The sequence below is a fragment of the Salvia splendens genome, chromosome 16 (genome assembly GCF_004379255.2).
Source record: "Salvia splendens isolate huo1 chromosome 16, SspV2, whole genome shotgun sequence".
Classification (NCBI taxonomy): Eukaryota; Viridiplantae; Streptophyta; class Magnoliopsida; order Lamiales; family Lamiaceae; genus Salvia; species Salvia splendens.
This window is the reverse complement of record NC_056047.1, coordinates 525,627-552,700: the sequence shown is the minus strand read 5'-3', so window position 1 is coordinate 552,700 and position 27,074 is coordinate 525,627. Positions and strand designations below refer to the sequence as shown.

Genomic DNA, 27,074 nt, shown 5'->3' with positions numbered 1-27,074 from the left:
TGGGGCGGCTGTGCGAGAAGGGGGGTGGCGGTGGGAGACGGGTGTCCGTGCCATAGTGGACACTTAAGAGCATTAGCAATGGGGCGCCCTAAGGCGCGCCCTATGGCACGCCACGTCAGCAGTTTTATCCTCCTACCTCTCCACCTGCAGTGGGGCGCCCTAAGGCGCGCCACATCATCATTTTATTGTTTTGTTTAATTAATTTAATTGTTTTCAAATAACAAGTAACGAGTAAATAAAAAACGGTCAAAATAACAAACGACGAAGTTTTAATAAAAAAAAGTTACATCATTGAACTAATAAAAAAAAAACTAAGTCGGACCAATTCCCAACTTTCGACGCAGCTCATCGAGTAACGCCCGGAGATATTCGGCTTCGTCGGGGTCGGTACACTTCTTGAGGGCCCTGTGCGTCTGCAACATCGTCCTTGCCATCGACGTTGTTGCTAACGACTCAAACGTGGTGGTCGTCTGGGTCGGGAGCTCTACCGGGACCGGAGCTTGGGTTGCAGCGGTCGACGATGAGGTCGCGGTCGCCTTCCCCTTGGCCTTCGCAGCCTTGACGCCGGGAGGACGCCGGACGGACACCGGTGTGCCGGAACTCCCTTTATCCACGTACGTCCGGTTGAGGTCAACCGGGTGATTGCCACTGCCACTGCTCGTGTAATCACCAGCTTCAGTGGTCTTCGTCCTCTTCGGCGCACCAGTGTGCAGAATTCCACCTTGGAACTTATGCTTGTCCCTCAAGAGCGCCCAGATGGCCTCGTGCTTGAAGTTGCCGTACATCGACCGGTACGACAACAGCGCTTTAGCGCGCACGTCGCTCAAGCTCTCGCCGCTCCCCTGTGACCGCGTGAACTTCTCGAACTCCGCCGCGTACAAGTTCACTTGCTTATTGACTTGATCCCAGTGCTTGCGGAGTTGCTCACGCTTGCGCTTGTACGCGGTCGGCGGCTTGACCGAATTGTAGAGGTTCGCGATGCGTTCCCAGTACGCGATCTGTCGCTGGTTGTTCGCGAATATCGGATCTTCCGATATATCTACCCAACACCGGGCTAAGGTGAGAGTTTCGTCGTCGTTGTAGTTCGTACGGCCGGGGGCGTACTCATCGCAATCACCGGGAGGCGGCAACTTCTGCGCCCGCTGCCGGTTCCGCTTCTTTCTGGCTGGGGCGGAAGCGGTCGCGGCGGGGTCGGGATCGGCCGCTGCGGTTGGGCGGTGCGGAGACGGCTCCATGTCAGACAACCCATACGATTCCGTACTGAAATCGGGATCGTAATGGGTGTTGGTGTCGAACGAACGATAATCGCCGGGTTCTGTACCCGGCCAATGCGCCCCTGCGCTAAACGTAGGACTATTGGGGCTTGAATCCATTTCGTAGTAATTATGTAATTGTAAGTTTCAAAAATGAAATCGAGTGAAATGAAATGTTACAAATGAACGGTATTTATAAAAAAACGAAACTGCGTGCCATCGTCTGCGGTTGATCGTCCGCGACCTCCACAATGGGGCGGACGATGGCCATCGTCCGCGACAGCCGCAATGGGGCAGACGATGGCCATTGTCCGCGCTATCCTCCTCGACCGAAGTATAGGGCGCGACTATCGTCCGCGCCCTATGGCGCGCACCCACAATGGGTGCGGACGATGGATGGCGCGGACGATGCGCGCCATCGGGCGTGCCATCGTCCGCCCATTGCGGATGCCCTAAGACCCATAAATTTCGATTTTGAGATCAGTCATGACTCATTTCCCTCCTTAGAAAAGAAAAGCTAAAAAAAGGAAATCGTCAATCATAATAAATACTTTACCAGATTAATCTTTGTAGATTTGTCAAGATTTTTTAATGTTTACATACTCAAAATTCATATTGAAAGGCAATTTCGTCATTTCACTATATTCCCTTCAGCCCCCCACGACCAAACCACTTTCCTCTTTATTCTTGTCACACATAAACTTATTATTCCACATAGATAAATTAATTATTTTATTAGCCTTATTTTTCTAATTAAACTGCATTTCAAAAAGAAAAAAAGAGAGAAAAGTAAAAAATGTAATTTACATGATCCGCCGAGATCCTTGGCTTGTGCTGTGCATATATAGGGGCGGGAAGGTGATCGACATTCCTCACTTCTCGCTACTCAAATCCAATTTTCTTGGTCTAAATCATTTCCTCTCTCATTCATTACAGTTTCCTCTTGTTTTCAAGGGGTAATATTTTGATTTTTTTTTAAATTCTTTTTTCCTCTTTTATCGTCTACTGAATCTGAGCCATTTAACTGCAAGATGTAAGTTTTCTGAGATCTTATTTGCTAGATCTGTTTCACGGTTCTGACTTTTTGTTATTGTTGTTGTTGAGAATTCAATGCGTTTGTTTTGTTGTGTTTAATTGCAGATCTAAATCGTGTAATTTGGTTTAGGTGTCGGTTTAAGTTCGTGCTTGCTGATCAGTAATCGATAATGTTTGATTTGATTGGATTTTGAAAGTTTAGCTACTGGTTTTGTTGTTTGATTTGGGGATAGTTAGCTAGCTTAATCATGCTTAATTACATCCTGCTATGGATATGCCATGCGTTTAATGATCTAGACTAGTTTTTTTTCTACATTGGGGGAAAAATTATGGTTTTTGGTGATTTCTGTGAAATTTGTTTGTTTTTGTTAGATCCTGAAAGTTTTGAGTTATGGATTTTGTTGTTTGATTTGGGGATAGTTAGTTAACTTATTCATGCTTAATTGCTTCCTGCTATAGAAATGCTTTGCATTTAATGATCTAGACTAGGTTTTGTTTTCTACGTTGGGGGGAAAAACGGATTATTTTTGGTGATTTCTGCAGAATTGTTTCTTTTTGTATTAGATTTTGAGATGGAAAAACTTGATATTGATAGTTTGCTTTTTATCTGAGGATGAAGTGAACATTTAGGTTTCAAATTGATTTCATAGATTCTGATATTTATGCACAAATTTGTTGCAGAATCCCCTGGTGAAAATGTCGACGTACACGCCCAAGAATATCCTTGTTACCGGGGCTGCCGGATTCATTGCATCACATGTTGCGAATAGGCTAGTTCGGAACTACCCTGAGTATAAGATCATTGTTCTTGACAAACTTGATTACTGCTCCAATCTGAAAAACCTGTTCCCATCCAACTCTTCTCCCAACTTCAAGTTTGTTAAGGGAGACATTGGTAGTGCTGACCTCGTGAACTACCTTCTCATCACTGAGAATATTGATACCATTATGCACTTTGCTGCCCAGACTCATGTTGATAATTCATTCGGCAACAGCTTCGAGTTCACCAAGAACAACATCTATGGCACCCATGTCCTGTTGGAGGCTTGCAAGGTGACTGGAAGTCAGATCAGGAGGTTTATCCATGTCAGCACTGACGAGGTCTATGGGGAGACGGATGAGGATGCTGTTGTTGGCAACCATGAGGCATCACAGCTGCTTCCCACGAATCCTTACTCGGCCACGAAGGCAGGGGCGGAGATGCTTGTCATGGCCTATGGTAGATCTTATGGATTGCCTGTGATCACGACCCGTGGGAACAATGTTTATGGCCCGAATCAGTTCCCCGAGAAGTTAATTCCCAAGTTTATCCTCTTGGCCATGAGAGGACAGACGCTTCCTATCCATGGCGATGGCTCTAATGTGCGGAGTTATCTTTACTGTGAGGATGTTGCGGAGGCATTTGAAGTGGTTCTCCACAAGGGAGAAGTCGGCCACGTGTACAACATTGGGACGAAGAAGGAAAGAAGGGTCATCGATGTTGCTCAAGATATATGCAAGCTGTTTAACATGGATGCTGATAAGAGCATTGAGTTTGTAGAGAATAGGCCCTTCAATGATCAGAGGTATTTCCTTGATGATGAGAAGCTGAAGAATATCGGTTGGGCCGAGAGGACCACTTGGGAAGATGGGTTGAGGAAAACGATGGAGTGGTACATTAGCAACCCCGACTGGTGGGGTGATGTCTCTGGTGCTCTGATACCTCACCCTAGAATGTTGATGATGCCCGGTGGCGCGGAGAGAGTGTCTGAGCAGTCTGAATCAGGATTGTCTGGTAACGATAACCAGTCTAAGTTGTTGGTCCCGGATGCCAAAAACAGCGCCTCGCCTCAGAAACCAGCCTTCAAGTTCTTAATCTACGGCAGGACAGGGTGGCTCGGGGGTTTGCTTGGGAAGCTGTGTGAGAAACAGGGTATCCCTTACGAATATGGGAAGGGGCGTTTACAGGATCGCGCTTCACTTTTGGCAGATATTGCTGCGGTTATGCCTACTCATGTGTTCAACGCTGCTGGTGTAACGGGTAGACCAAACGTTGATTGGTGTGAATCTCACAAGACGGAGACAATTCGTACCAACGTCATTGGTACATTGACTCTTGCAGATGTCTGCAGAGAGAAAGGTCTTCTAGTGATGAACTATGCAACTGGTTGTATATTCGAGTATGATGCTGCACACCCCGAAGGCTCTGGGATCGGGTTTAAGGAAGAAGACACGCCCAATTTTGCTGGCTCATACTATTCTAAGACCAAAGCCATGGTAATGATCTGAACACTCCTCAGCATAAGCAGCATATTCTGCTTGGTATACTGATTCTTGATGTATAATCTGCAGGTTGAGGATCTCCTGAAAGAGTTCGACAATGTGTGCACACTAAGAGTTCGGATGCCAATATCCTCCGACCTAGAGAACCCACGCAATTTCATCACAAAGATCTCTCGGTACAACAAGGTGGTGAACATCCCCAACAGCATGACAGTCTTGGATGAGCTTCTCCCAATCTCAATCGAGATGGCCAAGCGAAACCTCAGTGGCATATGGAACTTCACCAACCCTGGTGTCATCAGCCACAACGAGATCCTGGAGATGTACAAGAAGTACATCAACCCGGAATTCACCTGGAGCAACTTCACGCTCGAGGAGCAAGCCAAGGTTATCGTTGCTGCTAGGAGTAACAACGAGATGGATGCTTCCAAGCTGAAGAAGGAGTTCCCGGAGCTTCTATCCATCGAGGAGTCGTTGATCAAGTACGTTTTCGAGCCCAATAAGAAAACCTCTGCTGCTTGAGGGTGGTTCAAATCTGTATACCTGCGGCATACACTGTATTACATATTGTATTAGTCATTACTGCACCTTGTTGTTACTCTCTTTTATTACTATATGTTAGTTTTCTAGCTACTTGTTTTTGAATTTTAGAGTGTACAACTCTGAGATTGGTTAATTTACGGTTTGGTTTATACAATGTTTGATTTATTCTTCATTTTCTATAGTATAATACACACAATTATTTGCAGCTGAGAGGTCTGCCCTGTTTGAAAAGTGAAAAGGCAATGCAAAAGCGTGAAAGTGTATTAGCAACTCTGTAACTAGAATAACTAACTATTCTAATTTGCCAAAGAATTCTTCATTTAATCCACCAAAGTCGCATTGAATGAATTGTCTAATTACTTTAAAGTCTCCGTAAGTTTATTCGAAACAAGTTACTATAAATTTACTAAATTGGGAATATTAATTAATACTGTATTACTTATTTTTATTTTGAGTAGTACATGTTTTATTAATATGTAAATATTTTAATTTAAATAAAATTATTACTACTTTTCAACTTTTCGGCATTTAAGTAGAATGCGCATTCCGAGTACTCACAATATAAATAAAGATATACTAAAAATGATGAATTAAAAAAACAAAGCTGTGATATAAATTTAGTTGTTGAGTTGTTGCTAATGTGGCAAATGAATAGTAGAATTGTAGTATTTGAAACTCATAAACTAAATTGAGCAGAAATTTAAATTTTACAGTTCCTAATGATTTTCAAAATTATGATCCCGATAAACCGATTTTGGTATATACGGAGTAGTATATTAATATCGGAATATTCCAGCCAGCTTACTTTCTCTCTAGACTATATGTCTGTATGCAGACGCTCTCCTGTTTGAAAAGTAAAATGCGGAAAATAAAACTGAACAACTCTTAAAGATTATATTGTAATTTATTTAAATTATTTGAGATATATTATATATTTATATTTATAGAATTAGAGAACTATATATACCTAGGCACTTATAAACATAGACTCTATCATAATAATGATATATTCCATTGAGACCCTCTTTCCCATAATATTGAGACTCTCATATTCTATTTCCAACACCTCCCTCACCTCACATCCTGCCAAACTACACACACATCGACACTTGTGCTCACCCGCTTTCTACAAGTATCAAACTCATGCGCAAAAGCAATTCACCACCGCCCTCGCCCCCTTCTCTCTCCCGATCAACCCCACCTCTTCATCAAAAATCTCACACCACCGCCTCTGTTGATTATTCTGCTACTGGTGCCCGCACAATGAAGATTCAGTGCAGCGTCTGCGAGGCGGCAGAGGCGAAGGTGCTCTGCTGCGCCGACGAGGCCGCGATGTGCGCCGACTGCGATCAGAAGGTGCACGCCACCAATAGGCTCTCTGGTAAGCACCAGAGGGTTCCTCTCTCTGCTTCTTCGTCTCAGATGCCCAAGTGTGACGTGTGCCAGGTAAATTCACTCGATGCTTTCAGATCTCAGTTTTCTGCATTCAATATGTTTGATGTTTGGTTTGTTTGAAGCTATGAAGAATACGTAATCTAACGGGGAATGTATTGAATTACTTAATCGTATGTACTTTACCTTTTGGTAGTGTTTTCGATGGAAACTAAACTGTCGTAAGTTATAGCTGTTGGAGATTCGAGCTTCCATAGAGGTTAAGTTGAAGACTAGCTAATCCGTAGAAACTATTCAGAACATAATTTCATAAGGAGGTGGATTTATTAGATGTAAATGGTTTGTGATATGAAGTGAACGAACGGGAAAGAAGATTATTCTTTTTACTTTTACTAGGGATAAAATAGATTTTTAGTTGAAGACTAGCTAATAAGAAGAAATGTCGGCACGGAACATAATTTTGGACGAAGGAAGATTTACTCGATGGAAATGGTTTAAGTGAATGAACGGTAAATGAGAGTTTTTTAAAAAACAAAGTTAACGTTTGTTTGATGTCTTCTTAAAAAATTCATGACACATTCAAGACATAATTTTGGAAGGAGGCGGCCATCAGATGAAAATGGTGGTTTGCGTTCTTGCGAAAGCTGAAATGCGTTGCGGATAACCGCTACTACTAACTTGTTGACGTGATGTTTGATTCAGTTAAAGAAATAGAGAAAAGGAAAAGCATGCATTTGTTAATAAAAGCACGGCCAGTATGCTAACAATATAGAGCAAAGTATATTTTCTTCGACTGAGCAATAGGTTTTGATGTTTGAATTCCATGTATGAAGGAAACATCAGGATACTTCTTTTGCCTTGAGGATCGAGCTCTACTTTGCAGAAGATGTGATATTGCTACGCACACTGCAAATCGCTTGGTCTCTGCTCATCAGAGGTTCTTGCTCACTGGAGTTAAAGTAGGCCTCGATGCAGCCAAACTTGATCCACCAGTGTCCTCGGGGACGACACGTTCTCAATCAATCGAGAAAACCTCAGGATCGAACCCTCCTCCTGCTCCGAGGAGTACTACCATGCAGGTAGCAACAACTGATCAATCCAATAAAACTCTGCCTGTCCAAACTACTGTAGGTGGGGATATTTCATTGTCGAAGCTGTCTTTTCCGGGCGGCTCGACGACTAAAAGCTTTTCACAGTGGGAGTTGGATGAATTCCTTGAGCTTGGGGACTCTAGTCTTGAGTTCATGGATCCTGAACTATCCAAGGTACATTCTGCTCATACCAATATGCGTTTTGGACATAAAGATGATGATATTCGATTAGATTCTACTCTTTTCCATCTTGTTATTGCCATAATATTTACCGAGCATGAATGATATTCCCGATTGTAGAGTAATATAAAGATTAGAAGTGGCATACTCATTTGATGTGAAGTGATAGCTCAAGGTACTTTGAAAGATGAATAACATAAGATGTAATGGTCTATACATGGTCATTTTATATGGCTAAATGGTTTTGACATCTAGTTTTTTTCTGTCTAGTTTGATAAAGCTTGTTGATTTCATAAGTGGTAAAACTGAATACATTTAAATGGGTTTTCTATTAATAATGATTTTATTTGATCCCACTACAGTGATGATGAAGGTTAGGGCAGTTGAGATTCGGTTTCCCGTTGGGTACCATTTTCATTTTTTTTAAATATAGTTTCACTTTTTTTCTTCAATTACAGTTTCTTCACACTTGTTGGGTGGCACTTCACAGGATTTATGAGTTGTTGTTTAGTGTGTTCAAGTAGGGAGAGAAAATGTGATTAGAGTATTTATGAAATAGAAAAGATAATTGAATGTATTGACGATAGTTGATAGTTTAGGTTTACATTTTCCAAAAAATGAAAGTGTGACATCTGAAACTAAAAAAGAAAGTGACACACCTGATTGCTTATGGGAAGAGAGGGAGTATTTGGAATGCCGTTACCCATTAATCTTATTTCTTTGAAACGAAAGAGGAATATGGTTCTTGAATTGTATTTCTATATTTTGTTATATAAACCTAATGTCACCTTCAAATAATTGTATGCTACAGTCGGATCGCTCGTCTCTCCTGAGAGTTACTGATTTGGAGGTCGAGGGTGACGAGTGTCTGGGTCAGTCACCGAATGCTTTCTGGACAGTGCCAGAGATTCCATCTTCCCTGACAGCATCCGGGCTTGCCTGGCCCAAGATTCCTCAGACCCCATGCGATTCTGCTGCCATCGTGCCCGGTATCATCTCCTTACCTGCACGCTCCCCCGGTGGTGATAATTTGTTTTGAGTAACCCCCTCTGCAATATTACTTATCGCTTCTACTGTGTCTTGTGCCACATTAGCTAGTTTTGTAGGGTTATGATTATGAGTATTCTTACCAAATAATGTTGCATTCCTACTTGTTAATATTGTGTGCAATATGAAAACAGAGTTGTTTATCGTCTTGATCCAATACCGTTTTTTTGACGTCTCTTGTGCGTTCATTATCTATAACAACATGCCACATCAACCTTTTGCCACTGAAAAAAACTAAATGGAATACACATAAAATTTATAATTACAAAATGGTCAAATTTTAACGCATTGATTGTCATTTATCACTCTCACAGAGTCGTACCATAATAATAACATAACATTAAAAAAATCAATTAATTATAAAACATAAAAAGGACAAGCTCAATGGGGAACATAATCCTCGTATCGCTTGGGGCGCCGTCGGTTGCACTGCGGTCGTCCGGCAGGGGCTGGCGGCTCTACCTCGTCGGCGATCTGCTCAACTTGTGCTCGTGGTTGCATACTCGTTTGAAACGAGATCACATTCTCGCCTCTGAAATTCTTGAGTGAGAAGAGGCTAGGAGTAAACATGGTGGCATCCCAATCGTCAAACATACCGACTCGCTGAGTAGTTCTCGTCTTGTTGGAGTAGTAGATGAGGCATACGTCGTCCAAAAACATCAAAACATCACCATTTTTGTAAAGTTTGATTGGAGCAACATACATATGTTCCTGTTCAAACGCATGATCACAATCAATCCTAATCTGGTGCTTGGTCCAAGATTCCTCGACTTGGTATTCCTTCATCGACCAGATGACAAAATATTCGCTTTTGCCTAGAGTGTAAGACAAACAAAGGCAGCCCCCCGAAAACATGCAATCTCATGCGCCAAGGACCTTCATCTCCAGCATGTCCATGTGCATCAGGAGCGGAGAAGATGCTAAAAGATTCTGTTTCAACATCAAAACCACAAATCCTTAGGGTTTTATCATCTTTATCAATATTATATACCGCCCAATAGGGGTTTCCATTACATACAGTGTAATAAATTTCGTCATCGAATCGACAACCAGAAGTCGCACCAGCTTCAATGCGCCTCCATGTTCCTATTCCGAGGGTGTATACATGATGATACACAGCACCCGGAGACGACCTAAAATTGCCCAATTTTGCTCACACCGAATCCAAAATACAACCCATCGCCCATTGGGGATACATCAGGGTGGCAGATATCGATATATTCACGAGTTAGAAGATTGCATACGTAACTATAACACTCCCCTTCTGTGTATAGAAGTTTGCTGAACCCCGAGTTAACGACCATACATTAATTGCAAGGGATTTGAATATCTGTGAGGGGATGGAAGTGAAGAGCATCCGCTTCATCTTCGTCTTCAAATTCCCAAACGGTGCACCGAGTTGAGTTCAGCGTTCCAACTATGGTGAGTGGAGTGGGGTTTTGATTTTGGATTTGACGAAATCGAAATAGTCCGACCCTAAGAGACGCATTTGCTGATTCAAATGCTTCGGATGGGGAGCCGTGAGAGGATGTTGATGCTGATGCTGATTTCTGATGGTAGATTTCTGAAGAAATCTTGCCTCCCCATTACTGTTACAAATGGATGGAAGAAAAAAGACAGATTCTTATGATCAAATTATGAACAAAGGAGATCGATCATGCCATTTTTATAGGTCAGAGTGTTGCCATATTTAAGGTTTCCACTAACGTTTTTGTCTAAATATTTCTTACCATAAAAATACTATATTTATGGTTTAGAATTATGGTAGCATAATATTTCACCATTATAGATTTTTTTTTCTGTTTTATCCTAAGATTCGAATAACCGTGCTCTTGCCAACGAGCACGGTTGTGGGCCCGACCCCACTTTTTCGGCCTGCTCTTAGGTAAGAGCACAACACCCACAGCCGTGCTCTTCCGCAAGGACGAGCACAAGGGCCCCACCATTCTATTATTCAATTTGAATAAAAACATTTCCACAAAATTAAAATGCATTAAAAATATCCGGAGTAATATTACAAATTACAAATAAAATAAAAATTACATAATTAAAATCCTAAAAAATAAAAATTACATAACTAAAATCCTAAAATTTTAAAAGTACGTAATTAAAATCCTAAAAATTAAAAATTACATAGTTAAATTCATAAGTGATCGAATTTCGTCCAAATGGATGATGAATGTGTGTATTTATAGATGGTTTTGAGATTAATTTTATTAAAAAAAATTTCAAAAAAATTTCAAAAAAAAACGGTAATAAAACGGCTATATTTTTGGGAATCCGAAAATATATTTTTTAAAATTTTTGGTATTATTTTTTATTTTTACAAAAAAAAAAGAAAAAAAGAAAATGCCAACGGCCAATAGAAACACGCCACGTCGCCCTGCTCGCTGGCACGGACGTGCTCTTAGCTAAGAGCACGTCCGTGCCAGCGGCAAGAGCGCAGCGGCGGACAAGCATGTCATTGCCAGCGGCAAGGACTGACGGAGTGCTTGTGCTCACCGTTGTAGATGCTAACTGAGCACCCACAACCGTGCTCTTGCCAACGAGCAGGCCTGTGGGCCCGACGCCACTATTCGTGCATGCTCTTAGGCAAGAGCACAACACCCACAGTGGTGCTCTTCGCAAGGACGGACAAAATTCAATTTAAAATTCAATTAAATAAAAACATTTCCATAATAATAAAATTCATTAAAAAACCACAAAAAATATTACAAATTACAAATAAAATAAAAAGACATAATTAAAATCCTAAAAATTAAAAATTACATAATTAAAATAATAAAAATTAAAAATTACATAAGTAAACTCCTAAAAATTAAAAATTGCATAATTAAAAGCTAAAAATACCCTCATGGAAGACTACTCATCCGGCGGCACTACTCCCTATTGTTTTTGGAGGCCCAATATCATGGCCTCGTGCGATCGAAGTAGCGTGGGGGTCATAGTGGACCTATCGGCCATATTGAGTTGGGCCAAAAGGGTCCACAACGAGTTGGTGGGGGTGGAGGTGGCGCATATGGAACGGGAACGGGAGCGGGAACGGAAGCATCGGCGGTTGCAGCCGCGGCTCAACGGCGATTGGCCGCCGCCTTCTTCCTTCCTTGCGGTCGGCGTTGGGAACCGCTCGGGCCGGCGTCGGGGCTACCCAAGTTAGCTCCGGCGAGTTGGCTAGCCACTTCTTCGGAGCCGACGTCAGATAGGGATACCGACCTTGACCGTTTGGAGGAGTCACTAGAGGAGGATGTTATGCCTCCCCTATACTTCGGGTGTGTCCGCGTCTCCTGTCAAACGTTGAGATACTTGAACGGCTTGTGGTTCATGGATTGGTAGGTGCTCATCGCGGCAGTGATGATGTCGACCTCGCTCCGACTGCTCCCCGCCGACAGCTCTTCCTGGAGGAAATAGCCATTGAACTTGCTAATTTCTTTGTTGGCTCGGTAGATGGCATTGCGCACCATACTCTCGTTGCGTTCGACTGTTCCCGGCGCCCGGTTTTCATTGTACCGGCGAGCGTTGCGCCACCAAAAGTGATCGCCGGATTGGTTCGTGCCAACCATCGGATCTTCGGAGATTTCAAAGTATGCCGTGAACAATTTATCCATCTCCACCGGAGTGTACGGTGTGCGGACACCGCGAGTAGGAGGAGTCGGAGTTTGGGAGGGGGCGGTTGACCTAGGCTCGGGTGTCCACCCGTATCGTCCTTCGGGGGCATCTTGGTCGTCGATTGGGTATGACCGGTAGCCACCCGGAACGCCCGAACATTGGGTTTGGGGAGGGGCCGAATATTTCGTTTCCGGACTAGGAAACGGTTGTGAACCGAACCATTCGGGGTTCCAACCGTGGGAGCCCGGGGGGTTATCGCCTTGGCCGGACATTGTTGAGAATGGAAGATGAGAGAATGAAGATGATAATGGATATGAGAGAATAAAGATGAGAATGGAAATGAGAGAATGTTGATGAGAATTGTGTAGTGTGGTGTGAATTTTTGGGTGTGAAAGTGAGGGTATTTATAGATGACAATGTGTATTTTTGGAGGAAAAAAATAAAAAAATTTTAAAAAGTGGTAGAAAACGGTTAAAAACGGATAATTTTTTTTGGGAAGCAGAATTTTTTTATTTTTAATCGGTGCCAGCGAGCTGGTGACGTGGCGGCACGCGATTGGACAACGGCAGAGCCGTTGCCTTTGAATTTATTTATTTTTTTTATTAAAAATCGATTTTTAATAAATAAATAAATAAATTCAAAGGCAACGGCTATGTCGTTGTCCAATCGCGTGCCGCCACGTCACCTGCTCGCTGGCACGGACGTGCTCGATGCAGCGAGCAGCGCCGTGCCAGCGGCGCGAGCGCAGCGGCGGCGGAGCTCGTCCTTGCCAGCGGCACGGACGGACGGACGTCGGCCGTCCATCGTTGCAGATGCTCTTATGGTTGAGAATTATGGTAGCATAATATATCACTATAGATTTTTTTATGTTTTTATTACAAATTATGATTTAGATTCACATATAGTAGTATAGATTAATTGACACCGTTTGACTTGACCCGAGTTTAAGAAATATAGTAGAAAGTGGATGGAAAAAATTAGGAATGTACGCCCTACTTTTCATATTAATTTTATAATAAAATGTGAGTGAAGTGAGTTAGTGGAATGTGTGGTCTATTACCAAGAGTAGTACTCCCTCCGTATATGAAATATTGTCCAAGTTTGACTCGGCACGAGTTTTAAGAAACATGAAGAATAATTAGTGGCAAAAGTGAGTGAAGAAATGTGAAGAACAATGAGTGGAAAAAGTGAGTCTCACATTTATATTAGTTTTATAATAGAATTTGAGTCTAAAGAGTTAATAGAAGGTGCATTTATCAAAAATAGAAAAAAGTAAAGTGGACAATTAACGACAAAACTGGACAACATTTCGCGAACGGAGAGAGTAAAAAATAAGATTGTCAATTAATTGGTAACGGATGAAAAAAGAAATTGGTGTCAATTAACGGGGGACTAGGGGAGTAATTTTTATGTATAGCAGCTCGCTCCTTCATGGATCCACTCATATGGGAAGATATGGAGAAGGATTACAAGATATGGAATAAATCTTAATTAATTTATTAATTAATCCATTAGTTAACTTTATTTTGTTCTTTTATTCAAATAAGTTAGGAATTGATTTGTGTAGATTTAATATTCGTAGAAGAATTTTAAGTAATGATTTGATTTGTTTAGATTTGGTGATTTGATGGATAATATACATACATATGGTATGGGGGGTCCATAAATCAGTACGCCCTTCGTTCCATTGTTTACGAGACACATTTTTTACAGTCATATTTAGGAGAGTAAAGAAATCGGTATCATGTAATACATACCATGAATAATGAAACCGATGAAAGTATATAGTAAGTTGGTGCTGACAAATAAGTATTCTATACAGTTTAATATCTGTATAACTTAATCAATTCAAAACTTGTATAGACAATTATGAGAAAACTCTAAATGTCACAACGCAAACTCAATACTGAGTCATTTTTCGTATCTTCAACAATACCGTCAAAAATTCAACAAGATAGTTTCATTTTTCAGCAAAAGTTACCTCTAAAGACCTCTCTTCTCCCAATAGTTTGTATCAAGGGCAACTGGATAGAGATCAGCAGCAGAAGTTGAAGAACCACTCCATGGCGCATCCGCGGAAACAACCTCACTATCAAATGCACTCATTTCCACTCCATCGGGTTTTGTCTTACCAGCTGAGAAGCTCGACTCAGAAACAAACTTTGGAACACCATCTTTCCCCTCGAGTATGCTGACTACAGCTGACATACTCGGCCTTTCTGCAGCTACAACATTCGTGCATATGAGCGCCACATTGATAGCTCTAGTGATCTCTTCCTTGTTGAAGCTCGTCTCTAATCTCTGGTCGACTAGCTCCAACAGGTTTCCTCTCGCTTTCAAGGAATTAGCCTGAGTGAAAATTGGAAGAGCTCTGTAAAATTAGTCTTGGTCCAGAATGTTGAATTGAAGAAACACATGCCCATTTTTTTCATTTTTTGTTTATGTGATGCATAATTAAGTTAAACAACATAAATGATTATATATGTATTCCTTTGTGTGGAAAGGTAATTGAATAAATTGTTACCCAGTCAAGAAGATAAAAGCTATCCTCCTTAGGCCTAATGCTACTGTTGCCCCTCCCACTGACAATTTCCAAAACAACAATTCCAAAGCTGTACACGTCGGCTTTATCAGTCAAATATCCTCGCATCGCATATTCGGGTGCCATGTATCCACTAGCAATCACATATATATAACGAATAAGTTTTGGTTTTGGCAATGAATATTTGAGGCAGGGACAATGAGTACGGACTGATTTATGCTTACAAAGTTCCAGCAATGCGCGTGCTTATGTGGGTGTTGTCTTCTTCATCCAGCTTCGCGAGCCCAAAATCTGATATTTTAGGGACTAGGTTTTTGTCAAGAAGCACGTTAGTAGCCTTGATATCACGATGGACGATTTTCAGCCTCGATTCCTCGTGGAGGTAAGCCAATCCTCTTGCTATCCCGATGCAGATCGTTTGCCTCATTGGCCAATCCAAATGCAATTGGTGTTCTTCTGGGCCTTTAAAAGTGATGAATGTGATTAATTGAAATTTACAAAAATTACAAAACATGGCATGGGAAAACTAGTTCATGTATGACATAAAGATAGAAGTAATAACGTTAAAGTTGTCGTATAATCGTACCAAATAATGCACGAGCAAGGCTATTGTTTTCCAGATACTCATAGACAAGCAACAACTGGTTGCCTTCGATGCAGCATCCATACAGCTTAACGAGATGAGGATGTTGTAAGGCGGAAATCATGCCTATTTCATTTACGAATTCGCGGTTACCTTGCTTTGATTTGGAAGAAAGTTGTTTCACAGCGATGATGGTTTTATCTAAAAGAACACCCTTAAAATATACAAAACTTCAGACTTGACAGCAAAATGGATTTAGAAAAAAAAACATCTTATAGTAGGAGTAATAAATATTGAGTTGTCATTACCTTGTAAACAGGACCAAATCCACCTTCGCCAATCTTATTTGCAGGATCAAAATTGTTTGTGGCCGCTCTGATTTGCCTTAGAGTAAATTTCCCCGTGCGAAGGTCAAGTCCCTTCAAATCTGTAAGCAGCTTCGTGTAAATTAAAGAGCAGTTCACACGACTACTAAGCTCCATATAAGAAATAATTAACATCACATTTGTAAAATGTTGGACTGAATTTGCAAAAACAAATTAAATAAGATCCACTATGTCCAAAAAGTCCATTACCATGATGCATCGAGTGTTTGCCCCCCAAACAGCCCTTCAATCTCAGAATAGCCACAAGCAACACGAGTGCGCAAATAGCTGCCATCGCAATACCAACTTTGGCTCCTGTCGAGATGCTCCCAGTCCCAGGCTTATACGCTGGACAAATTAATATATATGGGTAGGGTAAGATTACATGCAAACATAATCTCTTTATTAGTTATCATCAAATATGTAATTTTTAAAAGCGGCACTAAAACTTTGGTGGATACCCGGAAGATATATGAAAACTTCCAGTACAATATGAAACTGGTAAAATTCAAGTGCAACCAACGAAATGAGAACATGCAGAAAAGAACTTGATTTCTTTTTAGTTTTTTTTTTTGTAGTGTTCTATCTCTAGAACCAGATCAAACTTACTAGCATGTACGACAGATATGGCTGAAATGAGAGGACCATATACGGATCTATCGGGAAGAGAAGTTGTTCCTTTTCCAGCCCAATAAAAGCGGATCTCCAAGTTGTGATCACCAACAAATGCTGGATAGGGCATTATTTTTGGTTTATTTACCGCACCAGCTACATTCACAATGTTGAAATCCTTCTCAACCAGTTCTCCCTGAGTAAAAATGTTTTCAAAATCATCAAGAATGAGTTTGGAAAATAAATATTTTCGCATATGTTCATGTAAAGTGGGGGATGTTTAGATGAAAACCTGAATATAAATATCAAAAACACGCCTTCCGTAAGTTGTGTCACTAGTAAACATGATCTCCGCGAAGTGGAGATTCACATTGTAATTTCCATTTCTTAAACAAAATCCATAATAAGTCAATGAGAGGGGGGAAAGGCGTGCTGTGGAGTAAAGATTAGATTCCGGCCCTGAAGTGTCGTTTGATGCAAAAAGACTTTCTCCATATGTTTCAGGATTCCAGAACTTGCCCGTGCTGCTGAATCCCCAATTTTCACCTTGGGCTTGGTAGAAGTTTGGAGAATCGCTATCTGCTTGATAATCACCATAGTTTTTGTTGCTTCCACAATTTATATGGAAAAAGTAGAAATCATCTGAGGGAAAAAAAACATGTTATGAATTTTTAGAGTATGGATATGCACAACGAATAAGTATATTCCTCAATAATTTACACATTTAGAGTTGTTTTGCAATCCATTCTTAATCATGAACTAACTTTTAGTTTGCCAAGGAGGTGTATTTAGTTTCCAAGGATGACTAACTGAATAAACATCGTCCATTATATACAAGTGAGTTGTCACTTACTTGGCATACACTGCGGATTTACACAATAGGGGTACTCACTGCCAAAAGAATGCGATATCAAGATTCATGCTACATTGAATAATGAGATGTTTAAGTGAAAATGCATCAAAGAGAAATCCGCAACTCACCTGGTGTTTCCATTTGAGTTGGCAAACAAGTTTCTGAAAATGAGTGGCGATATCTAAGTCAGTATAGAAAATCTGGACACAGCATACACATAACGATGAGCATTAAATAGTAATCTCACGGGCTGTTTCTCGCACAACTTGGTCCTGGCCTTAGAGATGTGAAGTTGTTGTAGGATAGGTCGCTGCAGTCAAATTGTAAGCTTTCAATCAACTATGTTGCTACATGAATTTTGAGCAACAATTATCATTCCACTTCCATGATAAGTGGGAAATATAAAATATTAAGTTCTGGATGGAAAGGGAACCTCACATGTTTCCCTTAGCTTCCATCGATTGTGGCACTGTCCCGTTAAGGAAGTTCCCAGTCAGGTAGCTGGAAAACGAACATCTCAAGGTTAGCAATTCAACAAAATTTGAAATTCAGAACTCCCAACACTCAAAGTAGACATGAATCATCATATGAGGAGAGTTGAGCCATATAATTACCAACTACGGACCCTATTGACAACAACTGCACCATATGAAATATCAGGACAGCAAAATAAAAAGCTTTATTACTCTTTGATTCAGAGAACTAAAAGAAATGCAGAAAGTTGTCAAACAAACTCTCACATTTCTCCTCTTTGACCACCAAGATTTTGAGGAATTGGTCCTGCTAATTTGTTGAAACTCAGATCTCTGCACAAGAAACGAAGATTTTTAAAGAAACTACAACAACAGGTCATGGTAAAGAATAAAGTTGTTATAGTATTTTACTTTACATTAACATTTTGGTATGTAGCAATGTTACCAATGTTTTCCAACCACAAATCATTCCAAACCTTGCTTAATAATAGTCGAAACAAGATAACTGAAGCTTAAGGTTTCTTGTTGCGAGTTAACTATCAGGATATGACAAGCAACAAAAGTATTAATTTTAATTTAAAAACAAATGACCTCGATTCAGAACACCGGAGACAACACAGTAGGAGAAGTTTATGAGACCTAAGGAAAAAATTAATTTTAAGTCAGATTTATTTCACTCATCTGGTGTCTTGATTATGTCGCAGGGTGTTTGCTCTAACAAAATTTTCCTAAAAGAGTAATGGAAACTCTGCTTTGCATTAAAATATCAAAGTACACTACAAATCCATTACTCAAAAGAAAAGTGATTATATTTAAATAATTTGCACGAACCATCCAAGAATCAAACCAAATATGTGTAAATGTTTGGATTCTAAATAGATTACTATAATTACCTTCAACTTTCATTGAAAACAAATGTATTTAGCTTTCAATAATATATAAAAAAAATAGTGCCACAAAAAAAACCATTGTACTAACAGTGATTTGTCAATCTTCAGTTGTGCAATAGATCCCGGTAGTTCCCCTACAATATTGCAACTCCTTAATATCCTGTACAATAAGAACCAATGAGTCGCACAAAAGAAATGACTTAATAATCTAATAAAGCAATGGCCAAATATTGCACTCACACTTGTTGCCAATCAGTAGAGGTATCAAGAATGGGGAAATCTGATTGAATCCCATTGAGATCACTGATTCTTCTGCAGAGTGGAATCATCGCAAATACAGATATTGAGTCAGATAGAAAAAGGAAAATCTGCTTTCATATTGATGAACCTTAAAAGCATACTCACAGGTCAGTTAAATTAATTAGAGCACTAAAGTTGGAAGGGATTGGTCCACTCAGACCACTAGCCTGAATCTCCCTGTGATATTGATTCAAGTTTAAAGTTGTCGATGAAAATAAAAAGGTACAGAATTCTGAAAAAAGGGAATGAATGTATTAAATGACCAAATGCCTTACATTCTCTCGATATTTATCCAGTTCTGGATATAATTTGGCACGCTTCCTGTGAAGTTGTTGTCACTAATTCGACTGCATGCAAGTGATGGTTACATGTGAATCGAAATCAAGAATTAAAATGAAAAAAACAATGATAACCTGAAATTTGTCCCCTCAGTGACCTTTTATCCCACTTATTTATAGTACATCATGTATGTTTTAGAGTTTGTAGCTGAATTTCCAAGTAAAAAAAATTCAAATTTTCATGATTCTACTACCAGGCATACAACTGAGATACTTACAATTACTAATTTATATGGATAACCCCCAAAAATGAAATTAAGGAAGAGTTAAGAAACTTACAAATCTTTCAAAGTGGTAAGTTTTGCAAGGCTAGGAGGTAACTCTCCAGTGAAATTATTGGAATTAAGCAACCTACATGAGGAAAATGCAATAATATCTTCAAAATTTATTAACCACCAAAATAAGGATACAAGAGAGAGTTAAATTATTTACAATCTTCTAATTCGAGGAAGATCCCCAATCTCCCCAGGTACATTTCCTGTAAACTGATTAGCCTCCAAAACCCTTCATAGTAAAAAAACAAACATCCGTAAATACAAACAAATTGAAGCTACAATTGATGGTAAAAGAGGAAGAGATATTGGTACAGTTCTTCAAGTGAGGTGATGCTGCCATATTCTTTTGGAATTGGACCGGAGAGACGGTTCCCGAGAACAGAACTACAGTAGGGAAAGCCAATTAATTGTGATTCGTTTTGGGGGATCGAATTCGGAAACGAAATTAGAGAGGACGATTAGCAATCACTTACATTATTCGAAGGGATCCCATGGAACTCCAATCTGGAGGGAGGCTGCCATTGAGGAAGTTCCGAGTAAGGTCTCTGCATCAGTTAACCCTTTGCTTATTCTCGCGCCAAGACTAAACGGATATCTATCTTTTTGTGTTTTTTAAATTACACAATAATTGTAAATAATGCTTACATACTTTAATTTATATTAGCATTAGTTTTTTCTTATTCTTTTTGTATAATTCTAAAATGAAAATCTCGATTTATTCTTTTTCTGTTTATTTGAATTTAGAAAAATAATTAAATTAAATTTTGATTTTATAAAATTAATGGTGCTAATAATTATTTTTAAAGTACTAAAACATAATACTATAAAACAACACAAATCATATAAACAAATATTTTAAAAAATGTAGACTTTGATTTTTATATGATTTGTCGGTGTGGAAGAGAACACGAAAGAGTTAAAGCCCATCTCTAAGTTAAAATCTGACAAAAAATCAGACTAATAACTATAAATAAGCGTTTCAAAATAATAACAATAACAATAGTAATAAGCTTCTTACAGTTCATCTAGGGAAGGGAGGCCAACGAGCTCTATGGGGAGTGACCCATTAAGATTATTTTTCTTCAAAATACTGCAATTGTACATTAAACATACTCAAAATTCTCAAAACACTGTAATTAAAATACATACAGATCGACCATAAATAACAAAACACACGTCGCTACTGATTCTAATATTGTTAAACCAAAACAACAATGAAATATTTATATCATTGTGATTGAATAATCATCACGAGTATAGTATCTTACATTTTGCTTATGGAAATTCCATCTGTATATTAGCAACACATACAACATACATGGCAAAGCCGCAACCAATTTCAATGCCGCTAAAGCAAAACACTAGATAGCGGCGGAACATTCGTTGACCGAGCATATATATATATATATATATATATATATATATATATATATATATATATATATATATATATATATATATATAGCCCCACGATTTTGTCATCCGACGGTTAGATTGATGCCACGTGTCATTTAATAATGCAGATTTTTAGTTGAATAATGCACACCGACTACTAATGAACCATTATAGTGTAATAATGCAGATTTTCAGTTGAATAATGCACACCGACTAATAATGCACCATTATAGTGTAATAATGCAGATTTTCAGTTGAATAATGCACACCGACTAATAATGCATAATTATAGTGTAATAATGCAGATCATCACAACCATCCAATTGAAGGATCCAAGGGTTGTGATTAAAAAGAAACTTGGACTGAAAAGCTGCGAACGATCTTAACACACCCATATCTATATATATATCGACGGAGCAGGGTGATTAAGCAAGTGAGAGTAGAGTAGTAGAGTAAGTGACTCACATCCGAGTAACATGACAAGTAGTAGTACCATTCCCATTGGAGGTTTTGTTGCAATAGACTCCACTATGAACTCTAACATCCCACCATGGGAGATCATTGCTGCATGGATCAACTTCCCCATCCAAATTCCAATCCCTCTTCCCCAGCTTACTTGCTACCACCGACAATGCTTCCACTAACCCCAATTTATTCAAAAGTGGGAGTATTAATTTACACAAGAAATTGAAACAAAAAAATATTCATAATGATTAAAATAGTAGAAAGAGTAATTAACTTATTAATCATAGTAAACTTACATTCTAGAGGAGGCAAACAAGCTGATGCCACATAATTAGCAAACCCCAGAAACCAAATCAAGGCTATAAGCCTTGATGCAAACATCACTTTATAAGATTTTGTAAATTTGATCAAGAAATTAACGATATGAACAATGTATATGTATATTCATTTCAAGAGATGATTGTTTATGTTCTGATATACTATATGTCTGTAAATTTTAAAATAATAATAAAAGGCGACCAAGACTTTGACACACCTTAGTATTCATTTCAAAGCAAGCCATTATTGAACTCATTTAAGAGAGTTAAATGCACTTTGAATACTTGGTATACTTAAAAGCGACAGCAACCGAAACCTATGTTATTCGATTATCGGATAAACTTGGACTTTGGGCTTCGATATTTTGAATGTCTCAAATACTTCCTCTGACTAATACTCTATCCCACCGCTCTTGTTTATTAGAATTATTTATTTTAATTCTAATATCTAAAAAGTTGTTATTAACATACTGTATAATTTTATAATCTACATAAAAATCGAAATTCAATCCGTTCTTCTATTTAATTATTTATTAGGAACAAACTAAATATATCATCTAGTATAGTAGTATATCATTATTTAAATTCAACAAATTATATTGAGTGCATCATCTCATTATGAATGCAAAACTTTAAATCAATTATTGCGCCCTTTTCCGTAAAATCTAGCGACTATGTTTGATATTTTTATTATTTTTTGAAAAAGTAATGGAGCAATGGTATAGGCTTAGCTACGTCACTATATTATTTTTCTCTTTTGTGGACTGAGTCATTTTTCACTGTATAAATACTCTTTCTGTCAGCAATTTAAATTCCTGGGTTACGTTACGTATAATTGATGAATGCATGCATGTACTATTGTCTCATTGAATATTAATAACTTCCAGACAGTGGACCCAATTACTTTTATCTAGTAATTATGATCAATGTGACATTTCTACTTATCATGCCCCCACACAATTATCTTTATTATTGATATTACTACTAGTCCTAACAAAAAGTACATATAAGCATCCTACACCACTTAAATTTAAGAAATTAGTTATTTAAATACATTTTCATTATTTGTATATCTATTTATAGTTCTTTTCTTGTTATATACGTTAAAATTAATATTTATGAATAAAATAAAATACTAATAATTTTTTTGAACAACTAAAAATGATAAAATTTTAGTACATGATTTGAATTTCAAAATAAAAAATTCTATAATTTATAAACAAGTTAGAAACAATACATAAATAAGCTATTAAAATTATGTGCACCATTGACATGGCCGAATCTACCCACATTTCTTTAACTATATCTTGTTCAAAGTCGGTCATGTAGCTCTTTAAGGGGGGAGGATTGCTTGCAGTCGAGAATTATGAGTTTGTCTGTATATATAAGGAGTGTTGAGAATGTGAGTATATTTATAAGTAAAAGGGAAAAAACAAAAAAAGCAACCGTTTGAAAAGAAAAAGAGGCGTTGGTTTTTATGAATAAATTTACAAAATAATTTCTGAGTTTAATCACTGTATATCTCGTCGACGCAAAACTTGTTCATCTAGTCAAACATGACAAATAAATAGGCAACTTTTCATATTTTCAATAAAAGTTACCTCTAAAAAGCTCTCTTCTCCCAATAGTTTGTAGTATGTGATATGTGTATTAAGCACAAACATACTGAAAAAATTTTCTAAATGCAGAACAAAACAACAAAAATTCACTTAACTGAGTTAATTCAGAAAATTATGACTTGGCATGGTAAATGAACAATGAATAATAAGTAGAGGTTATATTTAAAAATAAATAAACCACATGCTAAAACATCACCATCAAATCAAATTTGATCTAAAAATTTGAGAACAACTCTTAATTAAATGCTTAGAATAGCAGCCAAAGACTCGGATACAAAGGGCCAAATACTAAAACCCAAACTAGAACGAAATTAGGAAATATTGGGCTAAGGTGCAAAAAATGTATAGCCCACATAATGATAGAAAAAAATAGTTTCAGTGATGAGATAACTGAACTATCACAAAATATAGCAATCTAAAGAGGCGAAGAAATAGATTATCAGAGTATGGTGCAGAGATTCATAGATTCTTCATTGTGGTAAGGGATGGTATCAATACCATAAGGGTCACGCCCACGCCGTCTACGATTATATTCATAGTCATAGTTGATGTTGTTTGGAGTGTAAGAATAAGCAGGAATCATCGGAGTTGGATACCCGTGTGAGCCATAGGAATCTCTGGAGCCACCATAGCCATAAGATTGGCCTTGCGTTCTTGGATGGCTGAGATTTGCCCACACGAGTTCCGCATGTCCATTGCATCTCGTTATCGCTTTGAGACAATAATTTGGGTCGACTTGCCCCACGATTGTCGCCTGACTTTTCTCAGCATCCATCGTGATATCGTATGTTCCTTGCAAATAATTACTGTGAGATGGATTTCTTCAAAATTGGAAGAAACTACTATTAATCACATACATACAAAAATTCATTACCAATGATTGAGCCTAGTATTTCCATGGTGTGTCTCTTGCATGAGTCGCATCGAGGGTGCACTCTTAGTACACATCGCTGCAATTTCAAGAGCAAGGAAATTAGTAAAATATGCAATATATAGGAAATAATAGAAGATATTGAGAATACATTTACCAAAGTTGCGTAATTATCCATGAGAAAAAATTCTTGGTGAAATGCTGCAATTGATTGTAGGAATTTGATTTAGCTACATATAATGAACTGATTTAAATCGAAAGGAGATAAATATAATTGAGCGAAAGATTGAAGTACCATATACTATTAAGGAATGTAAATTAAATGAGACTTCTAAAAGAATATAATATATAGAGAGAGATTTGGAACATGCATTAATTACTATTTAAGCCATATATAGAGATCTGATCCAGGATCTTTAGTACAAGGGCAACCGTATTATAACAAACACATTATCCGTGTCTTCAAATTTGTAATTTGAAAATCATAACAATTAAAACAAATTGTGTTATTTGTAAATTTTCTAGCAGAATTTATAATAAAAATATCGACGATTTCAGTTAATCATCTATAAGTCACAAAAGTTGAAATTAAGAAAACTTTAAAATAAAAAACTAGTACTACCATCTTGCATCTAAACAATAATATAATCATCTATCGAAGTTTGCTTAGAAATTTGGATCCCAAAACCAAAAAACAATAAAGTTAGTCTAGCAATCATCAATCTGTTTCCTAGGCGCACGCTCACATAACATTTCTGTATACATTTAAATCCAAATTCTCCATGTTTTTAGGGAAGAAATATGAAAAGAAGACGATCAAAGTTCAAGTCCTAAAATGACTTAAACTAAACAATCAAAGTTCAAGTCCAAAAATGACTTAAACTCAAAAATTGAACTAGAACATGAAATAGCCTAACAAATATTACTAGCAAAAACACCAACAGAACCTTACTATACTAAAAACTCAAACATAGAAGTATATTAGTTGATCAAACTCTTGCTGCAAATGCTCATGAGTTCTCGAGCAACTTCATCGATCTCTCCATCGCCCATCAAGGCGAGCCTCGCCTTAATCTCATCCACCTTCGCCCTCACACCATCTTCCACCACGACACGATTGATCACCGCAGCAACTGTCTCAGCATTCAGCCTCCCATCTCCGTCTCTCAGTACCTCCTCCCCCGCACCAACCTCTTCGACCAGCCTAGCGTTGATAGGCTGGTCCAGATGCATTGGCACCGCGACGATAGGAACCCCATACTTGAAGCTCTCCATCACAGAGTTCCAGCCGCAGTGGCTCACAAAGCCTCCCACATTTGGATGGACCAGGATCCTTGTCTGTGGGGCCCATCCTTGTACAATCTTCCCCCTTTCCCCAACCTTGTCAAGAAAACCTTCCGGAAGCTTCTCTTCGAGAACCACCTCAGTTTCCGGAAACCTGACAACCCAAATGAAGTTAGCTTTGGATTGTAGCAAACCATGAGCAATCCCATCCATGTCCTCCTTGCTAAGGAAGTACTCGCTCCCAAACGACACGTAAACAGTCGATTTCGCCTCTTTCTGATCCAGCCAAGACAACAACTCTGATGAGGACTTCTGATCATCAGGCTCCTGAACAAGAGGGCCAACTGGGACAAACCTCTTCCCAGTCAAACCAGACACATACTCGATGTATCTCCCTTCGATCTCTCGAGACCCCTTGATGAGGACGATCTCGCGAGACATGTTGACTCCCGCAGAGCCCTTCTCCCTCTCTTCACAGTCCCGTGCGTTGGCCAGCAGCTCGTCCATGAAACAAGACTCGTAGTGGCGGAACCTGATATTCTCGGAAGGGAACTCAGCGCCCGGGTCGCTGAAGTGATGGAACATGAAACTGGTCATGACAGAGCTGCTGGTGATGAAAATGACGGATGGGATGTTCAAGGCCTCTGCCAACGGAGGGGCCCACGGCTGGAGGAAGTCGAAGATGAGAAGGTTGGGCTTGTGTTTTTGTAGAAGGGATGAGAAGTTTTGTTTGGAGTTGTCAAAGGCCTCCTTGAGCTTGACCATGAGGTGGGGAGGGAGGCCATTAGTGGTGTGGTACTTTTCAGGGAGATCATCTGGTGAAACCTCCAAGGGAAGAGGAACTAATTCAATGGAGTTTGACAAGTTTGGAGGGATTTTGGTTCGAATGGAAGAGAGGGTGGCTTCAGTGGAGCACAAGTAAATGAAGAAGTCTTTTGTGGTGAGTTTTTTGGCAAGCTCTAAGTAGGGTGTGATGTGGCCATACCCTAACCATGGGAACATCAAAATTCGAGGGCTTTGGTTTTTGGTGGAAGAATTCATTCTCTTCTTCCTCTAAATTCTCAAAATTTGGGTTTTGTTTGGTTGTAGAAGATGATTCAAAGCCTAAGTCTGTCCATGTATTTATACTTTTCATGCAAGGTGCTTAAAATGGAAATGAGCGGTTTTATTACAAAATAAGAGAAAAAAAAATCTCCGCAAAGAAGCCTATATTTTTACAGTTTATTTCTTTCCTTTAACTAAATAGCGAAAGATATTTATTTTATTAATTGCGGCAGTTGTTCCATAATTATGGCTCTTAATATTATAAGGCGGTAATGAATATCATGTTTTTTTAGGTCAAAAATTATTTTATTATAATTGCGGGAGTTGTTCCATAATTACTTTTTTTTTATGTTTTTCAAATCACCATCCAATTCTACCGAATACTATTATTACAAAGTTATTTTTGTCCCACAATATAATATCTTTTCAGGGATATGAC

The 27,074-nt window shown here is 38.8% G+C and overlaps 4 protein-coding genes across 11 annotated transcripts; 2 read left to right on the top strand and 2 right to left on the bottom strand.

Annotated features, from left to right (window-relative positions):
• The first annotated feature begins 1,974 nt into the window (after positions 1 to 1,974).
• LOC121772124 (trifunctional UDP-glucose 4,6-dehydratase/UDP-4-keto-6-deoxy-D-glucose 3,5-epimerase/UDP-4-keto-L-rhamnose-reductase RHM1-like) lies at positions 1,975 to 5,265 on the top strand. Of its 3 annotated transcripts, none has more exons than XM_042169111.1 (3): positions 1,975 to 2,111; positions 2,970 to 4,544; positions 4,620 to 5,265. In XM_042169111.1, the coding sequence occupies exons 1-3, from the start codon at positions 2,061 to 2,063 to the stop codon at positions 5,070 to 5,072; spliced, it is 2,079 nt and encodes a 692-aa protein (XP_042025045.1). In that variant the 5' UTR covers positions 1,975 to 2,060; the 3' UTR covers positions 5,073 to 5,265. The 3 variants fall into 3 exon arrangements, with proteins under 3 accessions (XP_042025045.1, XP_042025047.1, XP_042025046.1); XM_042169113.1 differs by having other exon boundaries at positions 2,024 to 2,209; XM_042169112.1 differs by having other exon boundaries at positions 2,025 to 2,286.
• Positions 5,266 to 6,144: 879 nt separating this feature from the next.
• On the top strand, positions 6,145 to 8,953 carry LOC121770967 (B-box zinc finger protein 22-like). The gene is made up of 3 exons (XM_042167755.1): positions 6,145 to 6,539; positions 7,319 to 7,750; positions 8,568 to 8,953. Exons 1-3 carry the CDS (start codon positions 6,237 to 6,239, stop codon positions 8,793 to 8,795), a joined length of 963 nt encoding a protein of 320 aa, XP_042023689.1. The 5' UTR covers positions 6,145 to 6,236; the 3' UTR covers positions 8,796 to 8,953.
• A 5,291-nt stretch (positions 8,954 to 14,244) lies between these two features.
• Positions 14,245 to 22,001, bottom strand: LOC121772402 (probable leucine-rich repeat receptor-like serine/threonine-protein kinase At3g14840). 6 transcript variants are annotated; one of them, XM_042169492.1, is made up of 24 exons: positions 21,797 to 21,996; positions 21,501 to 21,675; positions 20,659 to 20,730; positions 20,114 to 20,185; positions 19,953 to 20,024; positions 19,798 to 19,869; positions 19,645 to 19,716; positions 19,303 to 19,374; positions 19,133 to 19,204; positions 18,968 to 19,039; positions 18,816 to 18,887; positions 18,105 to 18,170; positions 17,803 to 17,865; positions 17,612 to 17,674; positions 17,493 to 17,525; positions 17,365 to 17,402; positions 16,804 to 17,153; positions 16,509 to 16,707; positions 16,110 to 16,247; positions 15,843 to 15,961; positions 15,538 to 15,748; positions 15,176 to 15,413; positions 14,934 to 15,084; positions 14,245 to 14,758 (listed from the first exon to the last, which is right to left on the bottom strand). In XM_042169492.1, exons 1-24 carry the CDS (start codon positions 21,879 to 21,881, stop codon positions 14,393 to 14,395), a joined length of 2,943 nt encoding a protein of 980 aa, XP_042025426.1. In that variant the 5' UTR covers positions 21,882 to 21,996; the 3' UTR covers positions 14,245 to 14,392. The 6 variants fall into 6 exon arrangements, with proteins under 6 accessions (XP_042025426.1, XP_042025430.1, XP_042025428.1 ...); XM_042169496.1 differs by lacking the exon at positions 17,365 to 17,402 and having other exon boundaries at positions 16,804 to 17,090; positions 17,494 to 17,525; positions 21,797 to 21,997; XM_042169494.1 differs by lacking the exon at positions 19,953 to 20,024.
• A 3,287-nt stretch (positions 22,002 to 25,288) lies between these two features.
• LOC121771854 (beta-D-glucosyl crocetin beta-1,6-glucosyltransferase-like) lies at positions 25,289 to 26,632 on the bottom strand. The gene has a single exon (XM_042168744.1). The coding sequence runs from the start codon at positions 26,630 to 26,632 to the stop codon at positions 25,289 to 25,291; it is 1,344 nt and encodes a 447-aa protein (XP_042024678.1).
• Between the last annotated feature and the right edge of the window lie 442 nt (positions 26,633 to 27,074).